A 15,531-nucleotide genomic window follows, 5' to 3' on the forward strand; every position below is an offset into this window, starting at 1 on the left:
ACTCTTTTTTTTTTTTTTATTAAGCCCGGAATAATAACGAGATATAAAACTAGGTTTGCCAACCAGCATTTAGTCCTTGAAATTGTAAGCAGTTTCTGCAACTCATGAATGCCTGTAATATCAGCAATCATTAGGCTATTATTATTATCGAGAGACGGGCCTTACCAGGCAGAAAAATCTGTGATACTGCGACTTTTGTGCTCGCTCCTTTTTTTAAAGTTTGCTGCTAATTCCTGTCAGTAATAGAAATTTTAAGCTAAGATTCAGCTAAGGTCGGCTCTACTTTAAATGATGCTGAAGCTTCTGATTGCAGGTTACTCTTAGATTAAACTTGTCTGCTTATCAGTGTATTTATCTGTGTATACTCTCTGGTCTTGCGCCGGGTACCGGTATCGCATGTGCGGTGTAGTGCAGTGTGCGTGTGTTCCGTGTGTACAGCGACGCGTGCTGCGGCATGGAGTACCTGGAGCGGCAGCGCGTGGTGCACCGCGACCTGGCGGCGCGCAACGTGCTGGTGTCGCACGAGGGCACGGCCAAGGTGGCCGACTTCGGCCTCGCGCGCACCGACCACGCGCTCGACGACCCCGCTGACGCCGCGCGCCTGCAGGCCAAGCTGCCCATCAAGTGGACTGCGCCCGAGGCGCTCAAGTACAATGTCAGTATACCACTATACAGTGCACACGCTCTGTCTCTCTTACATACATTCCTCTAGTTCGCTATCTTAGTTCAAGAGAGTCATTTTACATTTATAGAATACAAAATTGCATTGTGTAGAGATATACAAGTGTAAGAATCCTCGTTCTTCCCTTATTTAATATTTGTTTAGTCTAAGACAAGAGCAATTTCTCGCTAACAATTTAATATATTGTTTTATTATCATGATATACATATACGATTACAATATTTAAAAGCGTTACGAGAAACTCGCTTCAGATTTTAACTTGCTTTTTTTGTTTTAGAAATTTTCAAACAAGTCTGATATGTGGAGTTTCGGTATTCTTCTTTGGGAAATCTATTCATTTGGAAGAGTGCCGTATCCGAGAATTGTAAGTTATCTATAACTAAACTATATTAGAATAGAATAAAAATATAAGTATTAATTACAAAAAAAAAGGCTTGTCTTAATTATATATAATTCAAATTATGCTCAAGTATAATCCTCTCTATAAATTGCTTAGGGAATAGGCAGTTTTTCTTTCTAAGCAATATAGAGAAATATCTGATAGAAACAGTTCTATATATAAGCTCTGCAGCTTTTACAACCAATTTACTCTTTTGGGTACCAATTGTCTTTTTTTTTTATACATTTAACATTATTTGGTACAATTTTGTAACTCGCCTAAAGGAATTGATTCACAGAATACATTTTGATAACCCACGATATCCCTTGCTATGGCATGCAGCTATTAAGGACTAAGTTGTTAGGTCTCGTACTCTTACTCGTAGCCTTAGTAGTCATTACCATATTTGAACGAAATTACAATAAAAGCACGTTTGAGATAGAGATACTAATGCTCACACCGTCTCCATATTCAAACTTCGAGGTATTTCGGACGCAAAGATATGTCGGTGTCATAAAATGTGGAACGCAGTGGAGGCAGGCTAGTGGGTGGTGTCGCGTGTAGCGGTGCTGGGTGGTGATGTGATGTGTGATGTGGTGTGGTGTGGTGGCAGCCGCTGGCGGAGGTGGTGCGGCACGTGGAGCGCGGGTACCGCATGGAGGCGCCGGAGGGCTGCCCGGCGGGCCCGTACGACGTGATGCGCGCCGCCTGGCACGCCGACCCCGCGCAGCGGCCCACCTTCGCGCACACGCGCCGCTCGCTCGCCGCCATCCGCGACGCCGCGCACCACCAGCACCATCCGCAGCACCCGCAGCACCCGCAGCACCCGCCCCATCCGGTCAGTACATGTACACTGCGTCTGTAGTATATATTTTTTTTAATGGGTGAAAATGGTATGGTAACCCCGCCTGCGCTAACGGGATACTCTGGCGGAGCACCAGTGAAGGGTGATAGATGAGAATGAAAACAGGCCAGTTAGCCCATCATGATGAATTTGTCTGGAATTAACCATGATAGTTTCCAGGGGGAACCGCGAGGTCGACCTAATTGGGTATATTGCTAGCAATGGGATGCTCAGTCTCCATTACTAACAATGCCTTTCCCCCCTGTAATATATAATTATAATGATCATATTATAAAAATGTTATAATGTAACAACAGCCCAATATATACAACAATACAATAATAACAGCCCTTATCTGTTCACTGCTGAACATAGGCCTCCCCTATAGAGACTGTCATAAGGAACGAGACCATTCTTTATGGCAGTTTACCCTTATGGGATCAGTAGTTACCACAAGCCAAAAACACATCAAGTATATCTTTACATTTATATAGTACATTTATTAAATAACAATGTATTAGACTGTTTTATAAAAATAGATAAATTAGTGTTATAAACTTAAGTTACTTAGTGTCCCATAAAAAACACCAATTTAGACTGTTGACTAATGTATGATATGTTTGGCCCATTTTACAGACATTATTAGTTAGACCTACTACGATTTGTTTGAATATTTTTTCTTTCTTATTTATTTATTTGTAAAAATGTAGATAAACACTTTGTTTTACTGCCAAATATAATTGTCTTTTCTATGCTCAATATAACTAGGAACCATAATTAAATCCTAAGAAATGTATGGGATTAACAAGTAACAATTTAAGGCTTAATTTCATGTATATAGTCATTGGCTCTTTAAACTGTCGTTTTATTTCGTATACAATTCATTATTAAGTAAATATCTTATTCTTCCAGTGAGTGCTATATGGTGCGTCAGCCGAGGACTGCATATGTTAATATATATTTTTTAGTTAAGTGATGTGCTGTGAAGGTTGCGAACTATATTTTATATATTACTCAAAATGTAAGTACTAAATTATTTTAATATTTTAAAGACACTCCCTCGCTTAAGTAATGTAGACTAATTAGTGTAAAATATTGGTGTGTCGCGAGAAAATTATGTGAGATGGTAGTAAAATACACATGTTATTACAGGGCTTTTAGTTGTAAGTCCTTTAAATTAGGATTTCGACCCTGCGTTTTAGTAATTTCATGTTTATTATAGTAGGTCAATTGATGAGAGATAAATAATAGTAGGCGGTTCAGACTAGAGTGGATCATCCCACAATCAACGACAATTGTCTCTCTTTGGCCACAGTGATAATAAGAGGTCATACATACATTTTACCAGTGAATTAGTTTAATTATATAATAGACGCCATAAAAAAATACAAATTGAATATAAGTATTAATTTCAAAGAATAAATATGTTGATTCCCCCTATGAGGCTAGTTCTACTAAAAGCTCTGTATGTATTGATATTTGTTGTTGGCCTAATTTACGAATTATTCTTTATGTATCGTCAGGATTCCACCCAATATGAACATTGGTCGTGTGTCGGTACTATGGTACTGTCTAGTCAAAGTAAAGATGTTTTGTACGATAATTAGTTTTCATATTATTTACAACATTAAGGTGACTGATAACATAGGACTTAAAGAATTACATAATGTATTTATGTCAGTATGTAGGAATTTAAACATCGCTTGCTGATGCAATACACAAAGGTCTCTCAGAATGGCCACATAAAAGTTTATATCATGATCATACACTTTTGTTAAACGGTGAAGACTAATTTTGTATTTAAAAATAATTCCAACAACAATGTTACCCTGATACATCATCAACAATCATTACTGCAAAGAATGAGGTGTAATAAAGCCATGTTTTCAGTTTGATGTAGAGGAAAAAATATAGACCATTTTAATAAATAAATCTTCATTAGTACGTAATGTAATCCAATACATTGATCATGATAATAAGATAACTTAGCCCTAAAATAATTCCAAGTTGCAAATGCCAACTTTAAGGTTGTGTGTTAATGTAAATTATAGTTACTTTATTAATATTTCTCATGAAAAATAAGAATTTAATGAATGTCATGAAATGTTCCATAATATAAACGATACCTACTTAATATAATTACGTGCGTCTGAAATATGTATGAGTGCACAATATGTATGAATTCACTGACATTCAGTTTTATTTAAATGGAATTATATTTAATTAAAGCTAAATATATTATTCAAGGTATATGCAAAAGTCGAGATGCTAAAGTATGGGAAAACGCGGCTTATTTTTTTTTATTAATAAGGGGCATATTACACTAAAAAATCATAATTATGTATATTGTCTATAATACAAACAAAAATGACTAGCTGATATCTAAACAACAAGATTAATCCTTTGTAGTTTAGAACATTTTACTAATATCTAAAATGTATCACTAGCATGTAAAATTGGCAAATAGAATTTGATTCTATAAATTTCATAGTGTAATATACCAAAAGCATTTATCTATTTTTGACTGTAACTGCCGTCATTATAGTACCTAACTATACTACACTTACTCGTATTGCATATATCAAGTTTAGTTTTACAAAAACCAAATAGAAATGTACAGTAAATTGGATGGATGGACTAAGAACTGACATAAAGGATTTTATTACATTTTCTTATTATAATTTCTATACTAAAATAAATTGGATGTCTAGTATAGTGTATGTTGTGGATTCAGAATGATCGAAGGATTAGATTATGATTTTGAATCTCACTTTTATGACAAAATGTATTATTAAATTATAACAGTATAGTTGGTTGCGTATCTCAACATTGGTAATCAATGTGAGATTATACGGGCTTGTCCACAGATTTTATATGAAAAAATAATTAGAATAGAAAATCCTAAATTTATAATATTTGAAATATTTACTTAGTCTATGTTATTATTACGATTTAGTGTTGTCTTATAATGCGGAATTAAACATTTTTAAAACACAAATTTTGAATATTGTCAATATTATATTTAAAATTTTCTCTTTGTCTTATATATCTCTCCTTTGTTTTAATTAAAATTAAATTTCGCACTCTAAATAGAGCTCATTTAATAAAACTGTGCACTCGATTTAAAGAAGCAACCATAAACATTGTTAAGGTGCCGAAATATTTTTGTCTAGTATATATGGTAGATAGCTTCATATTTACGATAAGTATTCGACCTCATTCATTGATTATTTTTTAAATTAGAGACCATTATGTATTTTTTTTTTGTATTGGTTTGATTTATAATATTTTGTTATTGAATAAAAGTCATTGATTATTGAATTATACTAAAAGCATATAAGACAACATTTTTACGTTATTTAAAAAGTCTGGTTCCATGACCATAATTATTATGAAGAGAATATTTGTTTATGTAATGTAATCTTATGCAATACTAGCTTTAAGTGTTAAATTGTTTTTTACGGTTTATTTATGGTCAGCCTGCAAGTGGTGAGAAATGATCCACCCAACGGTCCATTTCTTTTCTGCCAAAGTATGTTTAATATAATCTTTTAAATATTTTCACGTCTTCCTATTTTCATGATTTTGTAGTTATCATAAATATAAACTTTGTGCTAGTCTCAAGGTTTCGTTTTATTCATGCGGACTGATGTATTTACAGTTGTATTTTTTTAATTATAAATAAGGAAATGAAAATCTCAGTTTTTGTTTATAACTGTAACTATTTTATTCCTTCACTGTACATATGTGTAATTTTAAAGTATAAAATGTATAAATAACAAAATATAAATCTGCAACAAATTTATTGTTTTCATTTATTCATCTGTATCACTACTACATATACAAGCATCTGAATTGCGATCGCTATCATAAATTCCTTTAAAATTCTCTGAAGATTTAATTTCCATTGCTTTTCGGCTTAACGGCGTTTTTGGAATCCAAATTTCTGTTTTATTATTCTTGTGTGTACTATTTATTTTGTGTACTGTGTTGGTAGGAACGCAATATTTGGTCTGTGTTTCACATCCCTTCTCACCAATGCAACTGCTAGATTGATCGGCATAGGTTGTCACCGATTTGTCTGTAGTACTTGGTTTAATAGTTTTGTTACATTCACATGTAATTTGATATTTATTTTTTCTTGGTTTTTTTTTATCTCCATGTAAACTGGAACACGACGACCTTTTTTCTTTAAATGCTATTGGTTTTTTATTTTTATAAATTGAATCTCTTGATATTGATTGTACTATTGACATATGACTACTGTTACATTCTTGTTTTAAGTTTTTACAGTATTCTGATTTTGTACAACTGCTATAGGTACGCGTACATTTACAGGGTTTATTGCAGACCACTACGTGTTCGCAGGTGCGTTTTGTTTCTATAGGTATTTCCACTTGCACTGCTGCAGATTCTATAGTACGCACGTTCGGAAACCACGTACATTCGCGTAAACTAGGATAAAAGTAATGGAGATCTGTCGTCGACGTCCAGTTGTCGTTGTGAAACTACAATTACAGAAAAGGTATTTAGGATTGTCTACCTATCTTGACTAAGAATATTCCGCGCCATTTACACTTCTTTCACGATTTATGATGTACCTTTAGTAGAAAACCTGGTGAAGTAGCCATGTTGTTATCAGAAAAAGAATATGATTTCGAAAATGGCTCTCCATTAGCTCCTTGACAGTATTGTTGGAATATTGCGGGTGGTATCCTGTAGTGATAAAAAAATATAATATAACGCTCACCAAGGGCTTATATTTTATAATTATCTGTATATATATATAAAATAATCTTAAATTACATATAGGAAAATAACTTACGGGTTTGAAAAATTCTTAATAAACCACACTCCAGTGTTAGTGCGACAGGAAGGATTACAATATAAGTTGGGATTATATGTATAGGATGGCCATCGTTTATTTGCTAAGGGTACGAAGTAAAATTGAATAGATCCATCAGGGAATAGTACTGAAGCGACTTCGCCTTCTCCTATTATTTCAGGGTATGTTCCATAATAGGGTGCTGTAAATACATCATATTAATTATAATTTCAGTCGCTAATCGATCACTGCTAGATATAGTTTTTTTTTAAACAACTTAGAATGGCAAACAATCTAAAGGCTCACCTGATGGAAAGTGGTACCTCTGTCCCATTCGTGTTTCTACCGTGAAGCAGTTGTGTTTGCATGGCTATGTTTCGGTTTGAAGGATGGGATATGGCGTGAATTTACAGGGTACAGAAGAATAACATCCGAGTCCTCAGAAATGGCAACGCATGGGGGGTATCATGGGCGAAACAGTACACTCTGTTATGTCCATGCTATAGGCGACGGTTACCACTTTCCATCAGGTGGGCCGTCAGCTTGTTTGCCATTCTAAGTTGTATAAAAAAAAATTTAAAAAATGTTTGGTAAAAACAGTAAAACCAGACCATTATTCTGAATTGAAATCCAGTGGAAATTCTTTCCGAAAAAATTAAAACTGGTATTTCAGTTTTTTTTTCGTTTAAAATCATGTAATCTATGATATTACGCCTTAATATAAAGGCATAATAATATGTTATAGTCAAATACTATGAAATATCAAAAAACAGCAATGCAATACGTATTAAAATCCTACCACGACTCGCGAAAGAAGCTGTGAGATCGCCATATACTTACGAAACCTACCTACGAAGAAGCACTATTCCTAGACCGCGCTTTGTATGTATCACGCGTCGTATGGATTGTAAAATTTCAAATACATTTCGTGAAATCAAAACTAAGAATCAGTAATTATATGGCTATACAATTCCGGTGGGAAAATAGTCTGCGATTTGATTCAGACCATTTATCTGAATAAGCTGTTTTCGTTTTGGTCAACCTGTATATACAGAAAACTGTCACCTCATATGGAAATCTCAGGTAATGTAACTGATTTCTGTATAACTAACTCCGAATTAAATAAATTATATTTACTAACACGAGTTGTAAGTATAAAACTGTCCACAATTGGGCCCGCCATACCCGATACCATAGAAAGGCTGGTTGCATTGCATGGTTGGAGTAAATTTTGCTTGTTCAGTTTTTTGTATTACATAATAATTCAGCTATTTTCTATGGTGTGTGAATATAAATCTGATATTTCATGGCCCATTTTTATGGCATAATTGTCAGAGTGACAACATATGAATGTTTTAATTTCTTTTTACTTAGATAAATAACTATAATAATATTCTTTCCATCTTCGGTATCATGAACATGTTCTTATTACAGACTTAGTATAACGTACTTATTAATACAGTGCTGACGGTAATTACAAAAGTGATCATTGATTTTAGTACAAACTTATTTCCATGCAATATCATATGAAATCAAAATACGATATTTACGAGATATTTAGCAAATCAGTATTTGACTATAAGTCAAATCAGCATACTTTCATTATTCAGCATAAGCTATTATAGACAGGCTTCCACTATTGTTATAATTACGTATTAGACGTCAGTGCTGCCATAACGCACCTATGCGCCTTTTTAATCGTTTGAATGCAATAACGTCATATACAAACAAATAGGTATTATGTTTAGTTTGCTCGTTTTACGTGAAAATAAAACAAATTAATAACGGCTTATACAACGTTTTATTTTATATTCCTACTACATTGTAGTAATTAACATTTGCGCATACGTAATATGCTTGTAACCATGACAAATGAAATTTTGTCGAATCGTCAGATTTTATAATAGAAGTAGTCATTATAATGTACCATAAAATACTTTTAAATTTTAATTGCATCACAGATTATATTGATAGCATAATCATTTGTCAGAGAATTATACCAAAGGTTCGAAATTCATGGCTCGTAAGTCTATGTATAAATGAAGGTGGATAAAACAGCTTGATATATAACATCAGCTGAACACAGCATTCCTAATATGAAAGTTCACAATGTATTCCGAATTTGTTCGTTGTACGCTGATGGCAAAGGGATCAGTTGGATGAAAAGTAAAGGCGACTAGACGGCGTGCGCTCGCTGGTACCGTCTGCCCAAGTACTCCCGCATAGATCTTAAACTTTAGCAGGCCGGAATCTCGAGCGTAGAATCTGGAAAAAATTCCAATAGTAATTTAAATACATATCGCTCGCATAAGTGCAAAGACAGTGAATGACATTTGAAACGTAAAAATTTTTTTCTTTAATTATATAGACATGAATATCTATATATTTATTAAACACAAATAATATACAACACACACCGGGCCGCATAAAGAAATTACCAACACACAATGTTTTACAAATATATATATATGATTTCTAATTTTGATAATCGATTCAATTGCAGCTGTAAAGTTAGTTTCAAATGTAATTTTCTTTGTAGTGTTTTTGTTTTGTAGCTTTACGCTGGCTACTGTGTACGCGTGGATTTCAGAAATAGAAAATTAACGAAATAAATCACTTCTAGATGACGTATCAAGATAAAATAAACCATATTACATTTGTCCATAAGAAACACAACTGTGAAACCGCATCTAATTAGATGTAGTAATTTTTGCATGATGGCGAAATAAATATACAGATTAATAAAAAAAAATTGCTAAAAATTATTGATATGAGGGCAATTGAATTGCCCTTATATAAATTTTTCTAACATATATCCCATGTATAGACATCGTCTAGTAACAATTTTATTACATTAGTAATAATTAATAAAAATGCAGCGCTCTTATAACACTTCATAATCATCATCAACATGATCATATCATGCGTTAACTGTCTACTTCTAAACAGAAGCCTCTCCCATAAAGGGGAATTTTACCAGCAGATAGCCATGTTTTAAAAGGGACACTGCTGATCATTTCTCGACCATTATATAACTTCAAATCCTTTCGATAGCTAGGTATTTAACGAGCAAGCAAGATTATAAAAATGATAAAGAAAACAAATCTTATAAATTTTACAGCCTGACATTTATTAAATATTCTCCTTTCTTGTTAGTGTGAATACATGAAAAGTACCATTGGTGTCATAGTGTATTTTATGATATTCATAACGCTATACATCACATGGGCTGTTAACTTGTTTCCCAATTTATAATAATTTACATAAAAACCTACCTACTCCATTATTAATTTTATTTGTAAGAAAATTGAGAAATAACATACCTAATAGGGTACTCTCCATAAGCTTTAGGTCTTTCCATTACAGATACCCATTTGTCATCATAACTAAAAAGACCCAAGTCCAGGTATGGTGAGCCACTGTATGACTGCGCGCTAATAGGCAACTGTGCTAGTATCCGTTTCGTAGCCTCTGTACGGCCGCCATAAATAGCTCTCACTATAGTTTGCTTGAATCTTTGTTGTGTCAATCTTGCATATAAATTATTAGACGGTGAACAAGTAAACTGCGAGTCGGCACATAACCTCGCATTTCTAAAACAATCGCAGTAATTCTCGAATAGCTGCAGCAAACCCTCTGAAGTGTTTTCATAAACCTCCAATATTTTGCTTCCACTTATGTTGTAAATTACAAAAAAGGATGATTGACTATTTGGCTCGGCAACTCTCAATGTCACTACTTCTTCACTGGCATATTTAATAAATAGATGATCTTCGTCGAGTAACTGCATCTTCCACATTCGGAGGCTCCGAAACATATCAAAGTATTTATAAAACTTTCTCAACTCAAGTGGATCACCTGTCTCGTCACTAATGGTTTTGGCTCTTTTAAATAGGAAAACTAGAAGCCTATGCTTTAAACTATTTATTGTCTCCTCATGAAAAGGCCGCTCGTTCAGAAGTGGAGCGTATACTGAGCTTACAATAAATGGATCGTCGTCATAACAGAATCTTCCAATTTTCCTTATCTCTATTAACATCCCTTCAACAATTTGAAAAAGATGTATCGTTTGATGTTGTACAGACAGCACGGCCAACACTTCCTTGTACAAGTATATGCCTTGATTGTGCGAGAGATAGATTTTATCGATTCGAAAATGTTTGGTATCACACAGTTTACCGTGATGCAGGTCTACCAAATGAAGGGAGTAGTCTTCTAATGCTGATCTGCAAAAATAACATTTTTGATAATTTTAGTTAAAAGCGCAAATGAATCACTTTTACATTAGTAAGGATTGTGATTGTAATTGGATAATTTTTTTTAATCGCACATCACAATTGGGTCAGATTATTGTAAATTGTAACTAGACTATTATTATCAACATTTTTATATTTATTATGTTTATTTATTTATTCATACTTTATTGCATCATTTATAAAGTAGTAAATACAGTTAATTTTAATGAGAACATTGTTATTAAGTATTAAGTCCGCCTTTTGTACCAGACATTTCTTTTTTAATGTGGTCAATAAAGAATAAATAAATAAATACATTGTTATTTTCTTTACCTATCCCAATAATGAAGTACCACATCCATGATTCACTGTTCATTCCAAAGATTGACTAGTAGAGAACGCTACTAGCATTAAATTCGCCATTTGTACCACAATTTCTTTTATTCAATAAAGTTATTTAAATAAATAAATAAAATAAATTAACCATTAACTAATAAAAATTTAATCTAAACTTTCATACCTCATTGTTGGTGTGACAGCTTCATTGTTACTATGTATATGATAGAAATGAGGTCTAAGGTCATCAGGTATATGAGCAGCAGACCCTACTATTACATAACGGCCATCTTCAGTGAAAAGACTACATTCCCGATTCAGCTGTTGCTCCATGAATGGCACTTGATTTACATTTCGTTCATCTCTTGGAGCTTCTCTTTGCTGACATACATTAACTGTAAATTTGGGCTGTAAACAGAAAGAATTTAACATTAGAATTAGCAGTGTGTAGTCATACCTGCTAAAACTGACTATTACCCCACATTACTATGTGCGCAATAAAGCTGCATCTATTATTACTAATTATTTAGGATATTCCAATCATAAGTAATTACTAATTTATTAAATAAAAGTAATAGTTTTATAGGTGTTTGAATCTAAGCATTTCGCGTTACATTGTTTCTACCTACCCTAACGGGAGACAGACATGATGGATATGAATGTATCAATTTTATCTTTTAATTATCAGGCGATCCACTGATACATTCTCTATTTTGCTATTTATAAGGTTTTTTTCTGTACATTTCATAAGCTTGTGTCATTATTTGAAATTTTTATTTTATTCATTCCTTCAAATTGTTAGTTGGCAAATTTACCTTGAAAAATCTATAAAAAATATGTGTTCTTATAGTATAATGGATGTCAGCATCTGCATTCAGTAAGTCTGAGGGATACCTTGCAACCAAATCTCCTGCAGCGGCAGCTCCTCTGTATTCATATATCTGAAATTAGATGACAATAATAATATTGTGTGAAAAAAAAATGGTTAATCTTTTTAAAACAGTGTTTTTATACAGATGACAATATTTTGTAAGAACATCATGACTTTCATGACATTTTAAATATCATCTCTGTCACTTACATTCACATGAAATTATGTAATATAATATATATGAGTGATAGAAATTAATATATAAAAGCCAAATCTAGTTATCTTTCTCAAGTTGGTGTGCAATATTTGTTACACAGTACAATGCAATATATATTACTACTAGCTTCTACCCACAACTTCATCTGTTTCCGAATATCAGAATAAAAAAAACTAGGGGCATTTCATGCAACAGAAAATCTGGATAATCTATTTAACAATTAAATCAAACAATATGTAATTAAATTTTAATATTTTTTTATGTAAAAGGCTTTACATACATCATTTAGAGTTTAAACAATACAATATAAAAACATTAAATGCTATAAAGATAATGAATTACATAATACCTACTTACTCAAATAATACATAATAACATTTCTAAATTGGTAATTAGAGCCACAAGGAATATGTCCAGATAATAATCTCGATTATACTATATCTACTGTATACCAAATTTCACAGTGATTGGTTAAGGTGTCATAAGGTAACAACCTCACTTTCTCAATAATGACAAAATTAGTAAGGAGGATATGTAATAATGTAGTCCTCTAACATATAATAGCATACAAAATGTGATAGGACATAAAGCTGTGATGCCTATGGAACAACCTAAAAAATGTACTTTAGCTATTACCTCTAATGAAGTTTGATCTGCTGAGAATGCTATGAAGTGTTTACCATCTGGACTGAATTTCCTTAGGAAACATGGTGGTTTTTCAACATTTACTATGGTTAAGTTAGGGAAGACATTCTGATAAAATTCTCGGACAACATGAAAGTGTGAACCAGGTTTTCGTGAGCCATAGATCTCTCTCTCCATTAATCTAACAACTATATTCTGGGGTTTTATCTTTCTTGGAACTATGCGTTCTGTACATATAAATTCATCTTCTTTAAGAAATCCAGGAGGAATATCATCATAATATACATTGCTCTGTCTACTAGTTGATGCCATATTTATTTATAATTTTAAAAGCTTTCCTTTTTTCTTAAACATTAATATTATTAAGATTGTATAAGAGATTAACTATATCATAGTATATTATACTCCATCAGAAGGGCTGAAAAAGATACAATAATTTGTTTACTAAAGAACGAATAGTTGCACGTTGTATTTTTATCGGAAATACCAAAATATTAAATACACAGTAATTCATAGTTACAACTATTACTATTTTTAAGCCTGTTTAAATTTAAGCATTACTAAAGTTGACTTCGATAAGTGGTCATTAATTTCTTATACCCAATTATATACTCCGTTTATCTCTTTAGACTAGATAGAAACTAAACACAATCATTTCTCTCCCATTGAGCAAGTAATCACTACGATTTTTTTTACAAAATCTATTCATTTACCTACGTGGTTGTCTTTTATAAACACCTTTCCTAACATCTCCTTTTTGAAGCAAATGTTTAATTTTTGCCATAAATATATTTATTAATACTATCTTTTACTCTATTGTGAAATTATAATTCCTCCAACAACTCATTACCCATTGAATAAATATAATTTTTAAAAATTTCTCTTTTCTTTGTAAATAATAACACAGATTAGAGTTAGGATTAGAGACACAATAATAATAATAGGGAAATTTGACTAAAAATTCCTTGTTCTTAGATTTGACTATAAATTGGGAACAATGCTAACTGATATACATCTTTCGCTCTCTTTTTGCTATTTATATTTAAATAAAAAGAAAAGAGGCAACCATATGATTTATTCTTTTATTTTATCATTCTTTCTATGTATTTCCTTGTTCTTAGAGTTAAAAGAATTTCTAAAAAAGTAAAGGAACGTAATATATATATAGGTCTTATAAAGAAGATTAGATACCATTCTTGATCCACTTGAATATAAAGAATATAATTCTTATAATTTAACAATTAATCGTTTGATTTGTTCTCTAGGTAAAATATTTTTTAACAATTAACAATTATTTATGGACGATCACTTCACGCCTACTTCTCTATCTAAGTCAAACTTATTCAGATAAATCATAAATTATCTGTATAGATTATAGAGCAAGAAATCACTACGATATAAGAGTTGACACCGCCCTCATATCAACGAAACCAAGAACTAAAATTTAAATGCATATAACCCTTCAAAAGTAACAATACTATAGAAATAATACAAATTAAGTAAATAAAATCTGGCCGCTCAGAGATTGCGTTTCTGACTAATGATATACCATAAAAAACATTAATAATGATTAGTAACGTTATTTATTGCATTCATTATATGCATAGTTATTCAATTTAATATATATTTTGATATTTTTTATAGGAATTATATTTTCAATACAATGTTAATAAAATTGTTGATGAATGAATTAAATTGAATCGTAATTTCCGAATGTAAGAAAAGGAAAGAAAATGAGAATGCTGTATTTATTGGAAAATGTATATTAGGACATACATATTTTTAAGCCTTAAATGAAGACTACATCAAATCAAAATGTAATCGGACTCCAATTTGCTTGCGGACTTACTGTCATCTTCACTAACATGTATTATCATATTATTGTCAATCATAATATCTATACGGATATCGCGGTCAAAGTCATCAAATATAATCTTTTCAGTTTTTTCAACCACCTTCATCCAGTCATCTCTTGTGACTTTTTCGCATGCTTCTTTTGAAAGCGTCTTCATATTTTTTATGCCATACATGGAGAAGTATTATGACGGGCTGCAAAACCTTTAATTTGAACCCAGATTAGCTCTTTTTCAAAAACCCCAGTCTCCTAATTACTTAAGCAGTAAATTCCAGTACCTTTTTAGAACTCACAATCGTAACCTTCGTTTTCTTTTATACAACTTAGAATCACTAACAAGTTAAGGGGCCACCTGATGGAAAGTGGTAACTGTCGCCTATAGACATAAGGAGTACCATGGACATAACAGAGTATACTGTTTCGCCCATGATACCACCCATGCGTTGCCATTCCTGAGGACTTAGGTGTTATTCCTCTGTACCCTGTAAATTCACGCCATATCCCACCCTTCAAACCGAAACACAGCTATGTAAACACAACTAATTTACGGTTGAAACACAAATGGGACAGAGGGACCCAAGCAAACAACTTTTGTACAAAGTCTCCCTCGTTCTACTAATACTCTTCAACTATATATTCCCT

General features: G+C 32.5%; 3 protein-coding genes across 11 annotated transcripts in view; 1 reads left to right on the forward strand and 2 right to left on the reverse strand.

Annotated features, from left to right (window-relative positions):
- LOC113510797 (tyrosine-protein kinase CSK) overlaps window positions 1–5,706 on the forward strand; it is a 35,113-nt gene extending 29,407 nt beyond the window's left edge. For all 6 annotated transcript variants that reach the window (XM_052896235.1, XM_052896231.1, XM_052896236.1 and 3 more), the window contains 4 exons: window positions 439–655; window positions 960–1,046; window positions 1,675–1,899; window positions 2,818–5,706. In XM_052896235.1, coding sequence (XP_052752195.1) covers window positions 439–655; window positions 960–1,046; window positions 1,675–1,899; window positions 2,818–2,820 — 532 coding nt within the window. In that variant the 3' untranslated portion in view covers window positions 2,821–5,706. The remainder of the gene's footprint in view (window positions 1–438; window positions 656–959; window positions 1,047–1,674; window positions 1,900–2,817) is intronic.
- A 14-nt stretch (window positions 5,707–5,720) lies between these two features.
- Window positions 5,721–8,164, reverse strand: LOC116412685 (uncharacterized). Its single transcript, XM_031907302.2, has 4 exons — window positions 7,872–8,164; window positions 6,731–6,932; window positions 6,507–6,621; window positions 5,721–6,413 (listed from the first exon to the last, which is right to left on the reverse strand). Exons 1-4 carry the CDS (start codon window positions 7,945–7,947, stop codon window positions 5,721–5,723), a joined length of 1,086 nt encoding a protein of 361 aa, XP_031763162.1. The 5' UTR covers window positions 7,948–8,164.
- A 348-nt stretch (window positions 8,165–8,512) lies between these two features.
- On the reverse strand, window positions 8,513–13,966 carry LOC113510624 (DET1 homolog). Of its 4 annotated transcripts, none has more exons than XM_026894088.3 (6): window positions 13,752–13,965; window positions 13,026–13,452; window positions 12,117–12,242; window positions 11,486–11,709; window positions 10,054–10,956; window positions 8,513–8,995 (listed from the first exon to the last, which is right to left on the reverse strand). In XM_026894088.3, the coding sequence occupies exons 2-6, from the start codon at window positions 13,344–13,346 to the stop codon at window positions 8,803–8,805; spliced, it is 1,767 nt and encodes a 588-aa protein (XP_026749889.1). In that variant the 5' UTR covers window positions 13,347–13,452; window positions 13,752–13,965; the 3' UTR covers window positions 8,513–8,802. The 4 variants fall into 4 exon arrangements, with proteins under 4 accessions (XP_026749889.1, XP_026749890.1, XP_031763110.1 ...); XM_026894089.3 differs by having other exon boundaries at window positions 13,748–13,965; XM_031907250.2 differs by lacking the exon at window positions 13,752–13,965 and adding an exon at window positions 13,635–13,697.
- Between the last annotated feature and the right edge of the window lie 1,565 nt (window positions 13,967–15,531).

Source organism: Galleria mellonella, unplaced genomic scaffold, assembly GCF_026898425.1.
Source record: "Galleria mellonella isolate WM207_F2 unplaced genomic scaffold, CSIRO_AGI_GalMel_v1 utg32, whole genome shotgun sequence".
NCBI classification, from domain to species: Eukaryota; Metazoa; Arthropoda; class Insecta; order Lepidoptera; family Pyralidae; genus Galleria; species Galleria mellonella.

Coding starts and splice junctions, on each gene's coding strand:
- LOC116412685 (XM_031907302.2), bottom strand. CDS start 7,947: ATGCAATGCAACCAGCCTTTCTATGGTATCGGGTATGGCGGGCCCAAT. Junction 6,933..7,871: donor GTTTTATACTTACAACTCGT/GTTAGTAAATAT, acceptor ATGTATTTACAG/CACCCTATTATGGAACATAC. Junction 6,622..6,730: donor ATTAAGAATTTTTCAAACCC/GTAAGTTATTTT, acceptor TTATCACTACAG/GATACCACCCGCAATATTCC.
- LOC113510624 (XM_026894088.3), bottom strand. CDS start 13,346: ATGGCATCAACTAGTAGACAGAGCAATGTATATTATGATGATATTCCT. Junction 12,243..13,025: donor CAGATCAAACTTCATTAGAG/GTAATAGCTAAA, acceptor ATCTAATTTCAG/ATATATGAATACAGAGGAGC. Junction 8,996..10,053: donor TATGGAGAGTACCCTATTAG/GTATGTTATTTC, acceptor AATTTTTTCCAG/ATTCTACGCTCGAGATTCCG.